Source organism: Stigmatopora nigra, chromosome 9 (genome assembly GCF_051989575.1).
Source record: "Stigmatopora nigra isolate UIUO_SnigA chromosome 9, RoL_Snig_1.1, whole genome shotgun sequence".
In the NCBI taxonomy this organism is placed as follows: domain Eukaryota; kingdom Metazoa; phylum Chordata; class Actinopteri; order Syngnathiformes; family Syngnathidae; genus Stigmatopora; species Stigmatopora nigra.
This window is the reverse complement of record NC_135516.1, coordinates 2,578,300-2,594,248: the sequence shown is the minus strand read 5'-3', so window position 1 is coordinate 2,594,248 and position 15,949 is coordinate 2,578,300. Positions and strand designations below refer to the sequence as shown.

Genomic DNA, 15,949 nt, shown 5'->3' with positions numbered 1-15,949 from the left:
CACTGGCACAGCTTAGATCATGTTCTCAATGGCTGACCGGTAGAAGGTCACCAGCAGGTTGGTTTTTATTTGCACTTTCCTGAGTATTCTTAGGAAATGTAGCCTTGGCTATGCCTTCTTGACGTGTGCTGTGGCTTTTGCCGGACAAGTGAGATAAGCAGAGATGTGGACCTCACGAATTTGAAAGGCTCCACTTGCTCCACACATTCGGCGTTGATATACAGGGAGGGCGGAGCGGCATTGTTCTGTCGGAAGTCCAGGATGAGTTCTCTGGTTTTGGAGACGTCCAGTCCCAAGTTGTTGAGAGTACACCACTCGCTGAGTTTAAGGACCTCATCTCTGTAGGCCGTCACATTCTCCCTTGTGATCATCCTCACCCCCGTTATATCGTCCGTAAATTTCACAATGATATTCTTAGGGTGTTTGGGTCTGCAGTCATGTGTATAGTATGAGTAGAGTGGTAGACTCCACACACAGCCTTGGGGCGGGCCGGTGCTGAGCGTTCAGGTGGATGAGAGGTGGCAACCCTGCTTCACATACTGGGGTCAGTTGACCAGAAAGTCTTGAAAGTCTCTCACAAACAAGAATACCAGTGAGATTATGCAGTGTGGACAATTCAAAGTTATTGTCTAATTATACAGTAAAACCATTGTACTACATTGACCTTTTCACAGAGTGTTCTCTCAAACACAGGGAACCAGTGTTACACCATCTGTCTGCTTTCAATTAGCATGTATGTCATATTTCATATGTTTCGGATCCTCTCATTCCTTGTTCTTCCTAGGGACCCAAAGGCCCAAGAGGAATCAAAGGATCTGCTGGAGACAGGGGACCAATGGGAGCCAGAGTGAGTGACAACGATTGAGAGGAGTTGCTGATATCTGCCTTTAATCAACATTTATATATGATAGACAATCTGTAAATTATGTACATCCTCAGGGTGAAGACGGTGTGGCAGGAAACGGTACTGCAGGTTGCCCAGGCTTCCAGGTGTGTATTTATCACAGTTCAAACTGTTTATGCTGTATTGGCTTTCCATTTATAGCATTTCAACACATCTGTTTCTCAGGGTTACCCAGGCCCTCGTGGAGATGCGGGTGAATCTGTAAGTTTCCATAGATTTACTTTAAATTAAGTGTCAAGTTTAGTAATACATTTAGTCAGAATGTAAATGAGGAAGTTTACCTGTTATTCCACTTGTAATGGTATTTCTTGGAAACATTAGGGTGGCAAGGGAACCCCTGGACCCAAAGGAGATGATGGAGAAGCTGGTGATCCAGGCCTAGATGTAAGTCCAATATGTCTACTATTGGGATTTGCCATTTGAATTTTCTGTCAAAATGCTGTGAGTCACACAGTGTGACTTAAATATATGGTTTATTCAAACATTTTATTATTTATGCCTCAATTTTGTCTCTTTTGCTTTGATAAAGTCAGGTCTGTGGTCTTTTGATTCACGTCTTTCAATGTTCTGTGCTGTAAGAGACTCAAACACGTTCCTGTCTTTGTTTGTCCATCCATCTTGCACATTCAATCTCCTTCTGGATTACAGTTGGAAATAATTCCTAATGCAGAACTGAACGTTGTGTGTGAATGTGTGCCATTGGGGAAGGGAACTTTGAGCGAATGCAGCTGTGTTTTTGTCGTCGTCAAGGATACCAGGAAATGAGAATGGAGGATGAAACTACATTACTCTTTGCGTGGGTGTGCGTGTGTGTGTATGTGCATGTGTGTGTGTATCTGCATATAGCTATGAGTCAGTGAGAGAGAGCGCGAATGTCCATACAGACGTACTTTAAGAGTTTAAGCCTTAACACATTAACCACCGGTTAAATTTTTACTTATTTCCAAAATAAGTGTCTTATAACATAAACGTTTCTGCATTTTTTTTTTTTTCAGAGCTCACAGGCACTTTGTCACACTGAAAAGCACATCATTTTGTAATGTTAGGCATTTACACTCTGAGATCAGTTTTAACTTCAAAATTCAGATTTGGCATTTGCATCAAAAACTGTTTAAACGCATGATTCCTTTATGCTTTCTATCTGCATAAACACCACAAATCTGGTAGATTTATTTAATTAAAGAAAATAAGCATACTTGGGCAAACAGATTTATGTAAGTGACAGCACTGGGTTTAAGTTTGATTTATTTAACAAAGGGACAATACATATTAATGAACATATACATGTAAGATTATTACCAAAAGCTAATTTAATTGTTAGTCCCTTGTGCAGGTTGAAAATAAAATCAATAAGCCAATACAGGACAAAAGACTAAAAAGGAGCATAGAAATGATGAGACATGAGACATTCACATGTAGCACAGGTCTGGTCTAGGCAGCGTTGTGATCACACTGTTGTTCATCCAGCAGCCATGCTTTAAGATGATTGGCAAAGGGGTTCAGAGACGGGAGTTCACATATGGTTATTAGTATTGAGTTCCAGGTATGTCAGGCACAAACAGAGGTGGTTACTGAGCTGTTGGAATTTCATTCATTCATGCATCCTCGAAAAGGTTGCTGGATTCTAAACCCAGCTGACTTTGGGCGAAAGGCACACATGTTTTTAATTGTTCAAACCTACCACCTATGTTCACAAAGTAACAAATACCCCTGAAAACTAATTTAGAATAATTTTAATGTTGTTGTTTTTTATCTTTAACAGAACAATCAACCTGGACCTCCAGGAGCTAAAGGATCCAAAGGTCACAGAGGACCTGAAGGAAGACCGGTAAGCATGCTACAGGCTGATATTTGACTGTGCAAGCTGAGGAAATGAATGATTTGTTGTCTACCCACACGTAATAGATCCTTCCTTATTAGTCCTTAAACAGGGAGTTTTCTGATAAGGACAAAAGTACTTAACCTGACACGCCAGATTGATTGGTCGATTAAGTGTCTACTACGAATAGATTACTTGTATCAATCCAGATAAGATCAAATTAAGCCCTGATTCATGGGAAGAATCTTCAAAAATGATACACCTGTTGATTGGACAAAGGCCCTTCGTCACTCAAGTTTATTAACCATTTACACTCGCAAATATAAACATTCTTGTCCAAAAACCTCCATATGATGTTCTTTGCTGCTCCTTATAGGACAAAATTAAGTCAATTTCAGAGAAATTCGTTAACAAATAAAGTATTTATTTATTTATTTATTTATTTCTCATGAAGGTGAATGTCCTTATGCAGAAAAAAGACAAATTAATGCATTATTTTATTTTTTCATGATAAAACAACAAATAACAAAGGTTGTACTTCCTCACAAGTGACTGACAAAGTAAATATGCTAGGGCATTCCACATTACATTCTGAATGCAGAAAGTTTGTCATCCTAATGTTCCATTGTCAGAACGATGCCAGAGTAACCGTCAAAATCAAAGCCAAACAAGGTATTGTATCGACATTCCTCTTGGGCTTTTATGTAGGATTGCCCATAACAGCGTGTTGATTCAAAATACAGCTTTACATGGAAGCAGTCCATGATACTAAAAGAAAAAAAACAGCATGTTCCAAACAGTGCTCTGACGTTTGGTTGCCGGTCTTTTGGTCCCTCTTGGTCGCCGGTCAAATGGTGAGAGTTTACTGTTGAAACCAGCTCTCAAAATTATTTTCATGAGAGAGTTTAATGTCTAAGTACTGTTTAATTTCTACAAGAGAGAGCTTAATGTCTGAGTGCTGTTTAATAACTAAGTACTGTTGATAACAGTAGATATTTAGATATTAAACTCTCACATGAATATAATTTTGAGAGCTGGTTTCAACAGTACTTAGATATTAAACATTACTTAGATATTAAACAGTACTTACATATTAAACAGTACTTAGATATTAAATAGTACTTAGATATTAAACAGTACTTAGATATTAAAGTACTTAGATATTAAACAGTACTTAGATATTAAACAGTACTTAGATATGAAACAGTACTTAGATATTAAACAGTACTTAGATATTAAACTTTCTCTCTTAGATATTAAACTCTTTCTCATGACTATAATTTTGAGAGCTGGTTTCACCAGTAAACTCTCTGTCACCATTTGACCGGCGACCAAAAGACCGGCAACCAAACGTCCGGTCACAGTTCCAAACATTGCAAGTAGAATGAAGGAAATTGAATTTTTTAGGGGTGCACCAAAATGCAAGTCTTAATTATGATAAATATGAACTTAAGTTTTTTGTCCTGTATTATGCTCTTTATGTACCAATGTTGTATTTATTGTTGTTGAAGTAACATTCACGAAGAAACATGCTACATGTAAATACCATCAATAAGATTAGATTCTAACTTAACCTTAATATTACGATAAAACCCATACTTCTCAAAGATTACAAGGCAGAAACACATTTTCTGTCTTTTTTATCCCAATGTCATTAATTTAATAAAGAGTAATGTTGTAATTAACAGATTTTCCATGCATTAAGTGCAATGATGCAATTTCCCAGCAGGAAACAATTAGAATGTTGCAAGGCAGACAGGAAACACTTAAGTCTGGTTCTACTTTGTTGTTTGAGGCCCTGTTTGATTTTTTTTTCCCCTGGTGGCCGTTTTTTGTTTTAGCAGCAGATAAACTTTGTAGGTAGAACACACAAAAAGTGACCAAAAAATCTCATTTGAATGTAACATTTAGAGCCAATGTAGTAGTTATAAGAATTCTTATCAGCTGCAGTGTTTTCTTTGCTGTCTTGCTTGTTTCCATTGACACCGAGTGAAGAAGCTAAGCACAGCTCCTCTAACCACTAACATAACTCAAAGCCACATACTTTGAATCATTTTGAATCGAGAAGAATTGCACGAATCTGCAACCCTCCCACAAGTGAACAATATGGAAAACCAAAAGTATATATATATATATATATATATATATATATATATATATATATATATATATATATATATATATATATATATATATATATATATATATATATATATATATATATATATATATATATATATATATATATATATATATATATATATATATATATATATATATATATATATATATATATATATATATATATATATATATATATATATATATATATATATATATATATATATATATATATATATATATATATATATATATATATATATATATATATATATATATATATATATATATATATATATATATATATATATATATATATATATATATATATATATATATATATATATATATATATATATATATATATATATATATATATATATATATATATATATATATATATATATATATATATATATATATATATATATATATATATATATATATATATATATATATATATATATATATATATATATATATATATATATATATATATATATATATATATAGATGCCCTTCCAAAAATAAAGTAAAACCTTCAGTTTCCAAACACTTACTTTTTATGCATTACAAACGTCTGACTTTTGTGTCTTGAACACACAACCCAGACTCAGCATCATGTGTTCATGTCTGTCTGAGATCTTGAGAACACATGCATCCAAGACACTTTTGAGAAAGGAAGGGGAAAAACGGTTTAAACCCAATTTTTCGTTTGTTAAAACAAAGCAGATGTTTTGTTTCTGCAACTACATGAGAGAAAAAGCTGTCATGGTGATGAACGATTGGAGGGTTCACATGCTGCTGAAGCATATCCCAAAAGTATACTTGCCTGTGAGTGGGGGTGGAAAAATTCCGATAGGAATTTCAATCTTAGATGAACAAGAACTATACATATTTTGCTAATTGTTTTTATTATAGTTGTATTTGTTTAATTACATCTATTTGGCAAATTATCCTGTCCCCATACCCAAATTCATTATTGTATCTCTTTCTTTTAGGGACCTCTTGGGCCTCCTGGACCAGCTGGAACTGATGTAAGTCATGAATATGTTCCCTCCCATTTATTAGCCACAAGACAGAAGACTTTGACAAAATTCCCCAATTACTGTTTAGAGTTTCACATTTGAATATAATACTCTATGTTCAGACGGTAAACAAACATTCATTGCCCGGAAAACCAAATCTCACAGCCTTTCACCCAAAGATTCTCTTTGTAAAATATTGTCATTATGTTTTCCTTTTTTTATCCCCTGTTTTGATTGAAATAGTTTGTGGAGCGAGTTAAAATGCTATATAACGTAGCGGAGAGCAATGCTATAAAGTAACTTGCACTCCACCCCCTCTCCTCAGGAATGTGAAATTCTGGATATCATCATGAAGCTCTGCTGTAAGTTATACTTGCCCACTTTTTACGCACATACACATACGGTTTACACACAGATACGAAAAGGAAACCCTGTTTTTGAACCCTTCTTTCCGTCAATGTCATTTTAGGGATGTCCCTGCTCTGATCTCATGATAGGAAAGTGGGCCCCAACTTATAGTTTTTAAAGGATGGAAATCACGTGAAAAAGTTTGGGTTTAAAAAATTGACGTATTATTTTGTTATTAATTATTTTAATTAGGACTACAATCATCAAAATCATCATGATTTATAAGGATAATGTCAGGAAAAAAAATAACATACCAACGTACAGTTGTGGTCAAAGGTTTACATACTCTTGATGTCCTGGCTCTCTTGAGTTTCCAGTTATTTCTACAACTCAGATTTTTCTCTGATAGAGTGATTAGAACAGATACTTCTTTGTCACAAGAAGCATTCATGAAGTTTGGGTCTATTATGACTTTATTATGGGTTAACAGAAAAAGTGATCAAATCTGCTGGGTCAAAAATATACATCCAACAACATAAATTAGCAATTTTGGTGACTTAGAAAGTTGTGTCAGTGAAATTGGCTTCATAGCATGCTCTCTTAACTTCTTGTGAGTGATTATGAGTGACTATAGCTGGTGACTTCTCTCAGGCCATTTAAATAGTACTCATTAGATGCAAACACCCACAAACGCTACAATGGGAAGGTGAAAGGGGCTCAGCATGGATCTGAAAAAGCAAATCCTTGACTTGAACAAGTCAGGAAAGTCACTTGGAGCCAACAAGGTCCCAAGAGCAACAGTGCAAACAATTGGATTGGATAACTTTGTTCCATCCCATATTTGGAAAATTACATTGTGGCAGTAGCAAGAGGGTGATTAGACAGAACAGCAAAGCAAAAGCACAAGGTACAAAGCAAATCAAAGTAAATGGAATCATCTAAACATTAAGACATAAAAGCAGCAAAAACACAAAACGAGCAAGAGTGAACGGAGCAACCGCGGCTGCCGCTTAAACAGCGCCATTTTGGTTACGGTAACTAAATCGGACTCAAAAAGACGTGGTAAAGTTGGACAAAACAGTTTGTAAGTATAAAGTGCATGGCACAGTTTTGTCACTGGCACGATCAGGAAGAAAACACAAGCTATCACCTCCTGCTGAAGCAGATCTGCCAAGAATTAGAAGCTGCTGGAACACAGGTGTCAGTGTCCACAGTAAAGCTTGTTTTACATCTCCATAGACTGAGGCTGCTGTGCAATAAGGAAGCCCTTGCTCCAAAAGCGGCACCTTAAGGCTCGACTGAAGTTTGCTGCTGATCACATGGACAAAGATAAGACCTTCTGGAGGAAAGTTCTGTGGTCAGACGAAACAAAAATTGAGCTGTTTGGCCACAATACCCAGCAATATGTTTGGAGGAGGCCTTTAACCCCAAGTACACCATGCCTACCGTCAAGCACGGTGGTGGTAGTATAATGCTCTGGGGCTGTTTCGCTACCAATGGAACTGGTGCTTTACAGAGAGTAAATAGGAGAATGAAGAAGGATTACCTTCAAATTCTTCAAGATAACCTGTGGGATCTAATCCATATACATTCAATAACTTTGGATCAGAGGAAGCACACAGAGTCAGTCATGATGAGATTTACCAGACTTCAGCTGAAGGAGGGGGTCAGAGTAGCCAGCGCTGGGAGATGTGTCCATCCTCAGCCTGACCAGTTCGAATCCCTTGCTACCCCCAACAGATGAGCTAGTTTTATTAACAAAGGATCATTTGACCTAGGTACAAACTTTAGGCGGGAAAAGTGAACAAAGAAATGGACGTGTCATGGTATATGACGTGCCCCTAACTCATAGGTGTCATGGTGGAAATTTCCACAAAGCTATGCAAAATTCTATCCTACTGACTTGACTGAATAAAAGTATAAAGAATACATTTTATACTCCTCATAACCTAAAGTTATAAGCCCGAAAATTGGGTCTTGGGTGCAGTTGGGTGTTCCAACAGGACAATGGCCCCAAACACACATCAAAAGTGGTAATGGAATGGCTAAATCAGGCTAGAATTGAGATTTTCAAATGGCCTTGCCCAAGTCCCAACTTAAACCCCATTGAGAACTTGTGGACAACGTTGAAGAAACAAGTCCATGTCAGAAAGCCATCAAATTTAACCTGCTGTATGTATATTTTTGACTCATCAAATTTGATCACTTTTTTCTGTTCACCCATAATAAAGTCATTAAAGAACCAAACTTCATGAATTTTATGACAAAGAAGTATCTGTTCCAATCACACTATCAGAGAAAAATCAGAGTTGTAGAAATATCTGGAAACTCAAGAGAGCCATGACATTATGTTCTTCACAAGTTTATGTAATCTTTTGACCACAACTGTAGCTAGAAACAACTTAAGCAGAAATAAACACTCTTGGAGAACGTTAAGATAGCTGCCACAGGAAGCTAACAGTAAATAGTATCATGCAAGGTTGATTATCTTTGGCGTTTGATATTCTACATTTCACTGTGCTTTTTTTTAGCTCATTAATCGGTTCTCGGTATTGGCAGATCCTCAAAATCAGGTGTCTTGGACTCAAGTGAAAATTATGTGCTCAGTACATCCCCACATATTGGGCTAACATGCAATCAGACCCGAAACGCTTATGTTATTCTTCACACTTAATTAACAAACTTCTTATTTGTGTTTTTCCATGCTTTTTGGATCACATCACAGCTTGTTGCGGTAAGTGGAAAACCTTAAAGCGAAAGACAACACCTTTATCAACGAAAAAAAATGTTTAGTGAATCAAACAGACAAAAAACATTTTCTAATTCGGAAAAGTAAAAACCAATATTAATAAAAGCCAGTATTTCTTAAAGTATCCATTGTAAATGGTGGCTGACATTTTTGAAAAGGCAGGTATTTTTTAATTGAATTGAATGTATTGCTTTTCCAGGAAATCAAATGCGAGTTTCCCAGCTTTTCCCCCATTAGTTGAGATTTGCGCCCTTCTGAATTTCAGTTTTTGCATATTTATCACACAGATTTTCAGCCATCAAATCATTTTTTTCGTATGACGCAGAGACAACCCAAGGAAAGAGAAAATTGAGTTTCTAAATGGTGCCTTCATTCACTAAGGCAGGATAAAAAATACAAACATGTCTGGTTATCTGTGGAAAAAGTAATTGTGCCCCTTTGAGAAAATCCCAAAATAACAGTGACTAATCACAATTGTAGGAAAGCTGAGTTCAATTTCACAGGCCACACCCTTACCAGATTACCACACACAGACACACATACCACACACACATACACACACATTCATACATATATACATACATATACACACATACATATACATACATACACACACATACATATACATACATATACATACATACATATGCATACATACATATACATATACATACATATACGTACATATACGTACATATACGTACATTTACGTACATACACGTACATATACGTACATACCCATACACATACGTACATACCCGTAGATATATGTACATATACGTACATATACATACATATACATACATACATACAGATTCATACATATACATACATATACATACGTATACATACAGATTCATACATATACATACATATACATACATATACGTACATATACGTACATATACATACATATACATACATATACATACATATACATACATATACATACATACACATACATACGCACGCATACGCACGCATACGCACGCATACGCACGCATACGCACGCATACGCACGCATACGCACGCATACGCACGCATACGCACGCATACGCACGCATACGCACGCATACGCACGCATACGCACGCATACGCACGCATACGCACGCATACGCACGCATTCGCACGCATTCGCACGCATACGCACGCATTCGCACGCATTCGCACGCATTCGCACGCATTCGCACGCATTCGCACGCATTCGCACGCATACGCACGCATACGTACGCATACGTATACATACATATACAAACATATACATACCGACCGATTCAGGGTGTCCCACGCCTCTGGCCCGGAGTCAGCTGGGATAGGCTCCAAAACCCCCCGCGCCCCTAATGAGGATAAAGCGGTTCAGAAAATGAGATATCTTTCCTCCAAAATCAGTGCCGAGTTTTATATTATTTGTAATCTGTTGTCTGACTTTTCTGTCAAAAACCAGTCTGCCAACCTGATGTGACAATGGTGGATTATTGTTGAAAACGAACTTTGTCGTAACTTTATGTAAAAACTAAACTATCAAATATATTAAAATTCTGTTCCAATTAATGTTTCCACAAATTTAAGAAACTCGTATTTGAATACTTGAATACTTTAAGCATTTCTATTAGTTGTTGTCCTTTGCTTTAAGTCTTATAGTAATATCTTTACTAATACCATGGTTTAAGAAATATTGCAATTTTAATGTGATTCTTTTTCTTCATCAGAATGTAAATGTGCTGCCCTGGACTTGGCATTCATTGTGGACAGCTCAGAAAGTATTGGCTCTACCAATTTTGCTCTTGCCAAAGACTTTATCATCACTGTTGTAGACAGACTGATGAAAGACCAGCAGGTCAAGGTAATAGCGTTTTCTATTATGTTTAATTCGTAGTAATTTTGTGCATGAAGCCCAAATTATATTCATGACTGTTATGACTGGGTGGCCTCCTCAAACATTCTCAGGAATAAAACCATGGGGACGAGAATTTTTTCTATTTTAGATTATGTCTTGGCTTTAAAGACTAGCTTCCGTTTATCTCTCTCAAGACTGCCTTCTTTCTGTTTGGACATAATTTGGCAGGAAGGGTTGGGAACATTCAATTGCAGAGAACATAATGGTAAACATAAAAAAAACTGATAAACAAGCTGTTTAACCCACCCCCGTCTTTCAGTTTGCAGGTAATGAGTCCAGGGTGAGTGTTGTGCAGTACAGTGGAGCAAAAGCCCAGGAAGTTGTCCAGCTTGGAACCAACGTTGGTACTCTCACTGAGTTTAAACAGTGAGTTGTCATAGACACATGCACAGACTCAGCTCTGACTAATCTTGTGTTCCACTTTTGCTATTTGATTAATCAGTTTATGCAATGCACATCTCACCACTTTGTCTCATATGGATTCAGATTTGTGTTAAAAACGATTCAAACTTCAAACAACTGGGAGAAAAATAATGGAACTAGGTGTTGGCAATAAATAATTGGTAGAAATTATTGAGGTATATCGCCATAAATATATTTTCAATTGGGTTTTCCTGATGTAAATATATTTATGTTTATGCTGAAAAATTATCAATTACTGGTCGGCCAACCAAAATTATTTCCAATAATTTTCCTCAGCCATTTTCCGTAGCATTCGAGAAATTCGCAAAGACATGCATGCAAAAAAAAACACCTGAATGCACATTGCTCTCATTTCTCCATGCATTCAAGGTCATATGCTGTGTGTGGTCTGCACAGTGCACGCACGTGTGCACACGCCATGCATGATAAGAATGTGACTAATTATTGGTCAGACACTTACAGTTGTTTGGCTCATGCATTCCCCCACGTTGACCGCACGCTTTGAGCCGTGCACCACTAATTGCGACCGTTCTTCCATACTCAACAATTATGCAACATGTCCAAGAACAAAGCACTGGTGAGACTCCATTTTGGGATCGCGAAAACTTTAATATATTCATTTTTTGGAGCCTCAATTAAAATACATTTATTTTGCGAGACAAATATATTTCTGATACAAAAATTAATATTTTCCAGGCCCTGGTCAGAGTTATTTACTGGGCTATTTGCTTTTTTTTCTGTGCAGGGCTGTAAAAGACCTCAAATGGTTGGCTGAGGCCACTTACACAGGCGAGGCGCTTAATTTTGCTCTGGAAAACACCATCAAGCTCATGAGGCAGGAGAACCGTGTTGTTCTCGTTCTAACCGATGGACGCTCCGATATTCTCAGGGATAGGGTCCCTCTCAACGTCCTGTGTGGTAAAAACATCAGGGTAAGAATTGAACATTAAATCGTATCACATCATCCACTATCAAATGATTTTAACAAGAAAATCTGTTGGCTTGCAGGTCGGAGGTTTAGGCGTGAAGGACTACTCCGGCCGTCAGCCCAACCAAGAGCAGCTTGGAGATTTGGTGTGTAAGAGTGATCCCAAACCAGGCTTTTCCTTTGTTCTAGACAACTTTGCTGAGCTACTTGATGACACTTTCCTGCAGAACCTCACATCCACAATCTGTCAAGGTATTCCAACAGGAAAATTCCAACATGCACTCAAAATTTGTACATTGGTCATTTTGTAGTTTCTTATTATGGATGCTCCAATCCAATTGTATGCTACGATTCTGATCATCTTTGACTAAGACCTACCAATCACGAACTTGATCGTATGGTTTCTTCATTCATTCATTTTCCGATCTCCTTATCCTCACAATGGTCGCGGGGGCTGCTGGTGCTTATCCCAGCTCACTACAGGCAGCAAGCGGGGGACACCCTCAATCGGTGGCCAGCCAATCGCAGGGCACAAGGAGACGGACAATCATTCACCCTCACACTCATACCTAGGGGCAGTTTAGAGTAGGGGTCTGGAACCTATGGCTCGCGAGCAAGACATGTCTGTTTTGATGGTTGCATGCTGACCTGTGAGCTAAAATGTGGAACCCGCTGGTGAGAGAGCAGAATCCCAACTGCACCAATAAAAGCCTCGCGTTGGCACATCAAAGTGGCGCCAACACTATCTATACTACATTGACCAATAGGAGCAATGCCTTTCCGTGTTCATGACATTATTTCAAGCGCCGATACATCGACCAATAGCAGCCATGTGTTGGCACATCAGTGGTGCCAAAACTAACTCCATTGCCGCGGCATCGACCAATGAGAATCTTATTGTTTGCACATCTCTGTGTTCGCGTCATTACCTTGAATGCACTCCATTGACCAATGGGAGCTTCGCTCTGACTGGTTAAAAACACCTTAACAATGTTATTAAAATAATTCAGATACTTATTGTACTTTAAAAGTGTTTAAATGCCCAAAAAAATGAAAATATGCATTTTTACTGAATGAATGAGTAGACTGTCTTGTTTAGCGACATTAATAAAATATTTACATTCAGGTGACACAAACTTCCATACGCCAGACATTCTGTTTGAGGGTTGTAGCTCAGTCTCTGTTATTTTTTATTTTGATCAGCACAAGATTGATCATCTTCAATGATATGAAATTGCCTGCTAATGACCAATTGAGTGGAGCATCCATAGTTTTCGTTTTTGCAAACAAATTAAATTGGTGTAAAATGAATGCATTTTTCGCTTCCAGATAAGAAGTGCCCAGACTACAAATGCCCAAGTAAGTGCTTTTTTTTAACAGTCACATTCACTCTCACTGTGACACGTTGTTTTACGAAAATAAAAATGGTCCCTTTGTGGCAATTTTGATGATTCTCTGCTACTAGAGCCAACATTTTTCACCTGATGGCCTTATGTACAGTATCAAGAATGAAAACAAGTTTTCTATGCCTTTGTTCACCATTGCTTGTGATGTGTCTATTGTTTGTTTCATCAAAGAGTGGTGACCTATTTGAGTTGTTGATGGTCAATGGGTCGCACTAGACTGCAGTGGGGTCAGAAAGATTTTTATCCACTGACAAATCATGAAAAAAATAAAATTGGACTCCTCACACTGCATGAAAAACAGCAGCTATGTTTCACATAGCGGCAAAAAAATAGGAACTAACCTATAGTGTAAACATAGGATTAATGTGACTTAGAGTTATCGATTTGTGTGCTAATATAGTTTTTTTGTGTATTTTGCAGTCTCCTTCTCTCAAAATCATGACATTCTACTGATGATGGACAGTTCAGCGAGTGTAGGCCAGAAGAACTTTGAATTAAGTAAGACCTTTGTGCACCGATTGGTTGAGCGCTTTTTGAATGCTCAAAAGCAGAGAGGCGTCAATGTCCGATTGGCTCTGGGCCAGTACAGCCGTAATGCCCGCATGGACCAAGGCCTTACTACAAACATGACACTGCTGTCCTATTACATCAATGAGATGGCCTACCAAAATGATGGCACCAACGTGTTAGAGGCCATGGACTTTGCCATTAAAACTCTCCCTCGCCGCATAGACGGAAGTGGAAACAAGAAGAAGGTGGTGTTGTTCTCAGACGGCAGATCTCAGGGTATCACTGAGGCCGTGCTGGAGAAACGAGTTCGTGATTTGGCAGATGCCGAATTGGAGCTCTTTGTCATTGCCGTGGGCAGCCAAGTCAATGAGGCCAACCTGCGTACACTGGTGAGCAGGGGACAGCGCGGTGACATCAACTATGCTCAACGCCACCTCTTCCGTGTGCCCGACTACCCCTCACTGCTTCGCGGAGTCTTCCACCAAACTGTCTCCCGAAGAGTGTCCATGCCCTAAGTGCGGGACCGACAATAACAGGAAGAAACACTTAAATGTTTTAGTCCCTATGATTAGTCAATCTCATTTACTATACACTGTTAAATTTTGTAATGAATGTCACAAAGCAACTGATGATTCTCTTCAAAAGTAGTCTCGAAGGTAGACCACCAAGGGACTTTCTGTGCTGAATGATAAACTATTTTTGGAATTTATACTTAAACACATTTCTTCTATTTCATGTAATTAATCTGGATCATACCACCCCAGAAAACATTTCGACAAGTATAGTAACCAGCCACTGATGTGAACTGATACCATTGACATGATTTTCTCCATTCAAAATAAATCACTAAAAGAAAGGCCCATGATTCTTTTAACAGAATACTCCAAATGCACCGAACATGGTAATCCAAATGCACTATATTCCTCAATTGACTAATTAACAGGACTGAACAAATCTATAAGAGTGGAAAAGGGATGTGGCATCATGAGGCCTCTTGAACAAAATGCATTACCACTACACATGGAACTGATAGGAACAGCTGCCATCTTGCCTAACACAAAATTTGGGTTCACATGACTTTTTTCATAAATGTCTTTCGCAGAGCTGTCTTTACTTCTAGCCTTCGGTAATTGTTCCATAAACAATTCTCCCCTTCCAACTGGTTCAAATTACACAAACCAGCTGTACAATTTTTTTGCAGCTTGAGTGCGTCAAACACATAAATACTTCTTTGTATTTCATTAGTGAGTTAGGAAAACATCTGTCATGGTTTAAGGCTAGGGAAAAAAAAGTTACACTACCACCCACCTATAGTAGAACTGTTTAAAATGTCAGTTCCTCACTTTTATTGCCACTAACAAGCACAGAGACACGCTACAGTTATCATTACCTTTGGTGCTATCAAGCTGTGTTTCAGCTTTTTGTAAACAAAACGATGTACTTAGGATAGACAAATCAGGAATGTCATGTGTTTCTTCAATAAAGGTTGTTGACAAAGATGTCTGCTACTTGCATTCATTTACTCCTACCAGTCCACTCACACAATTGCCAACACATTTGGAAAAAAAAAGATTTAAATTTACTTATTTCAGGTTTTCATGGTGAAAGCCAAAGGCATCCAAGGTCATTTCCAACAACAGCAACAACAACAACAAAATTAATGAAGTCAAACAACACTAAAACAAAGAGTCGTATCATCTGTGACATCATATATGGGATCAATATATTTTCCTAAATTATGGCCTTTTTTTACACAAATGGCTCCCATGCATAGACCAAATAAGAAATGTGTGTTTGATTCATTTAATAAGGGACA

General features: G+C 37.6%; 1 protein-coding gene across 1 annotated transcript in view; it reads left to right on the top strand.

Annotated features, from left to right (window-relative positions):
* Window positions 1-15,632, top strand: part of col6a1 (collagen, type VI, alpha 1) — a 30,439-nt gene extending 14,807 nt beyond the window's left edge. Inside the window, exons 22-35 of the mRNA XM_077724270.1 lie at window positions 785-847; window positions 940-990; window positions 1,070-1,105; window positions 1,226-1,288; window positions 2,667-2,732; window positions 5,846-5,881; window positions 6,198-6,234; window positions 8,946-8,954; window positions 10,679-10,812; window positions 11,126-11,232; window positions 12,035-12,221; window positions 12,298-12,469; window positions 13,547-13,576; window positions 14,044-15,632. Of these exons, the coding sequence (XP_077580396.1) occupies window positions 785-847; window positions 940-990; window positions 1,070-1,105; window positions 1,226-1,288; window positions 2,667-2,732; window positions 5,846-5,881; window positions 6,198-6,234; window positions 8,946-8,954; window positions 10,679-10,812; window positions 11,126-11,232; window positions 12,035-12,221; window positions 12,298-12,469; window positions 13,547-13,576; window positions 14,044-14,648 (1,596 nt within the window). The 3' untranslated portion in view covers window positions 14,649-15,632. The remainder of the gene's footprint in view (window positions 1-784; window positions 848-939; window positions 991-1,069; window positions 1,106-1,225; window positions 1,289-2,666; window positions 2,733-5,845; window positions 5,882-6,197; window positions 6,235-8,945; window positions 8,955-10,678; window positions 10,813-11,125; window positions 11,233-12,034; window positions 12,222-12,297; window positions 12,470-13,546; window positions 13,577-14,043) is intronic.
* The last annotated feature ends 317 nt before the right edge of the window (window positions 15,633-15,949 follow it).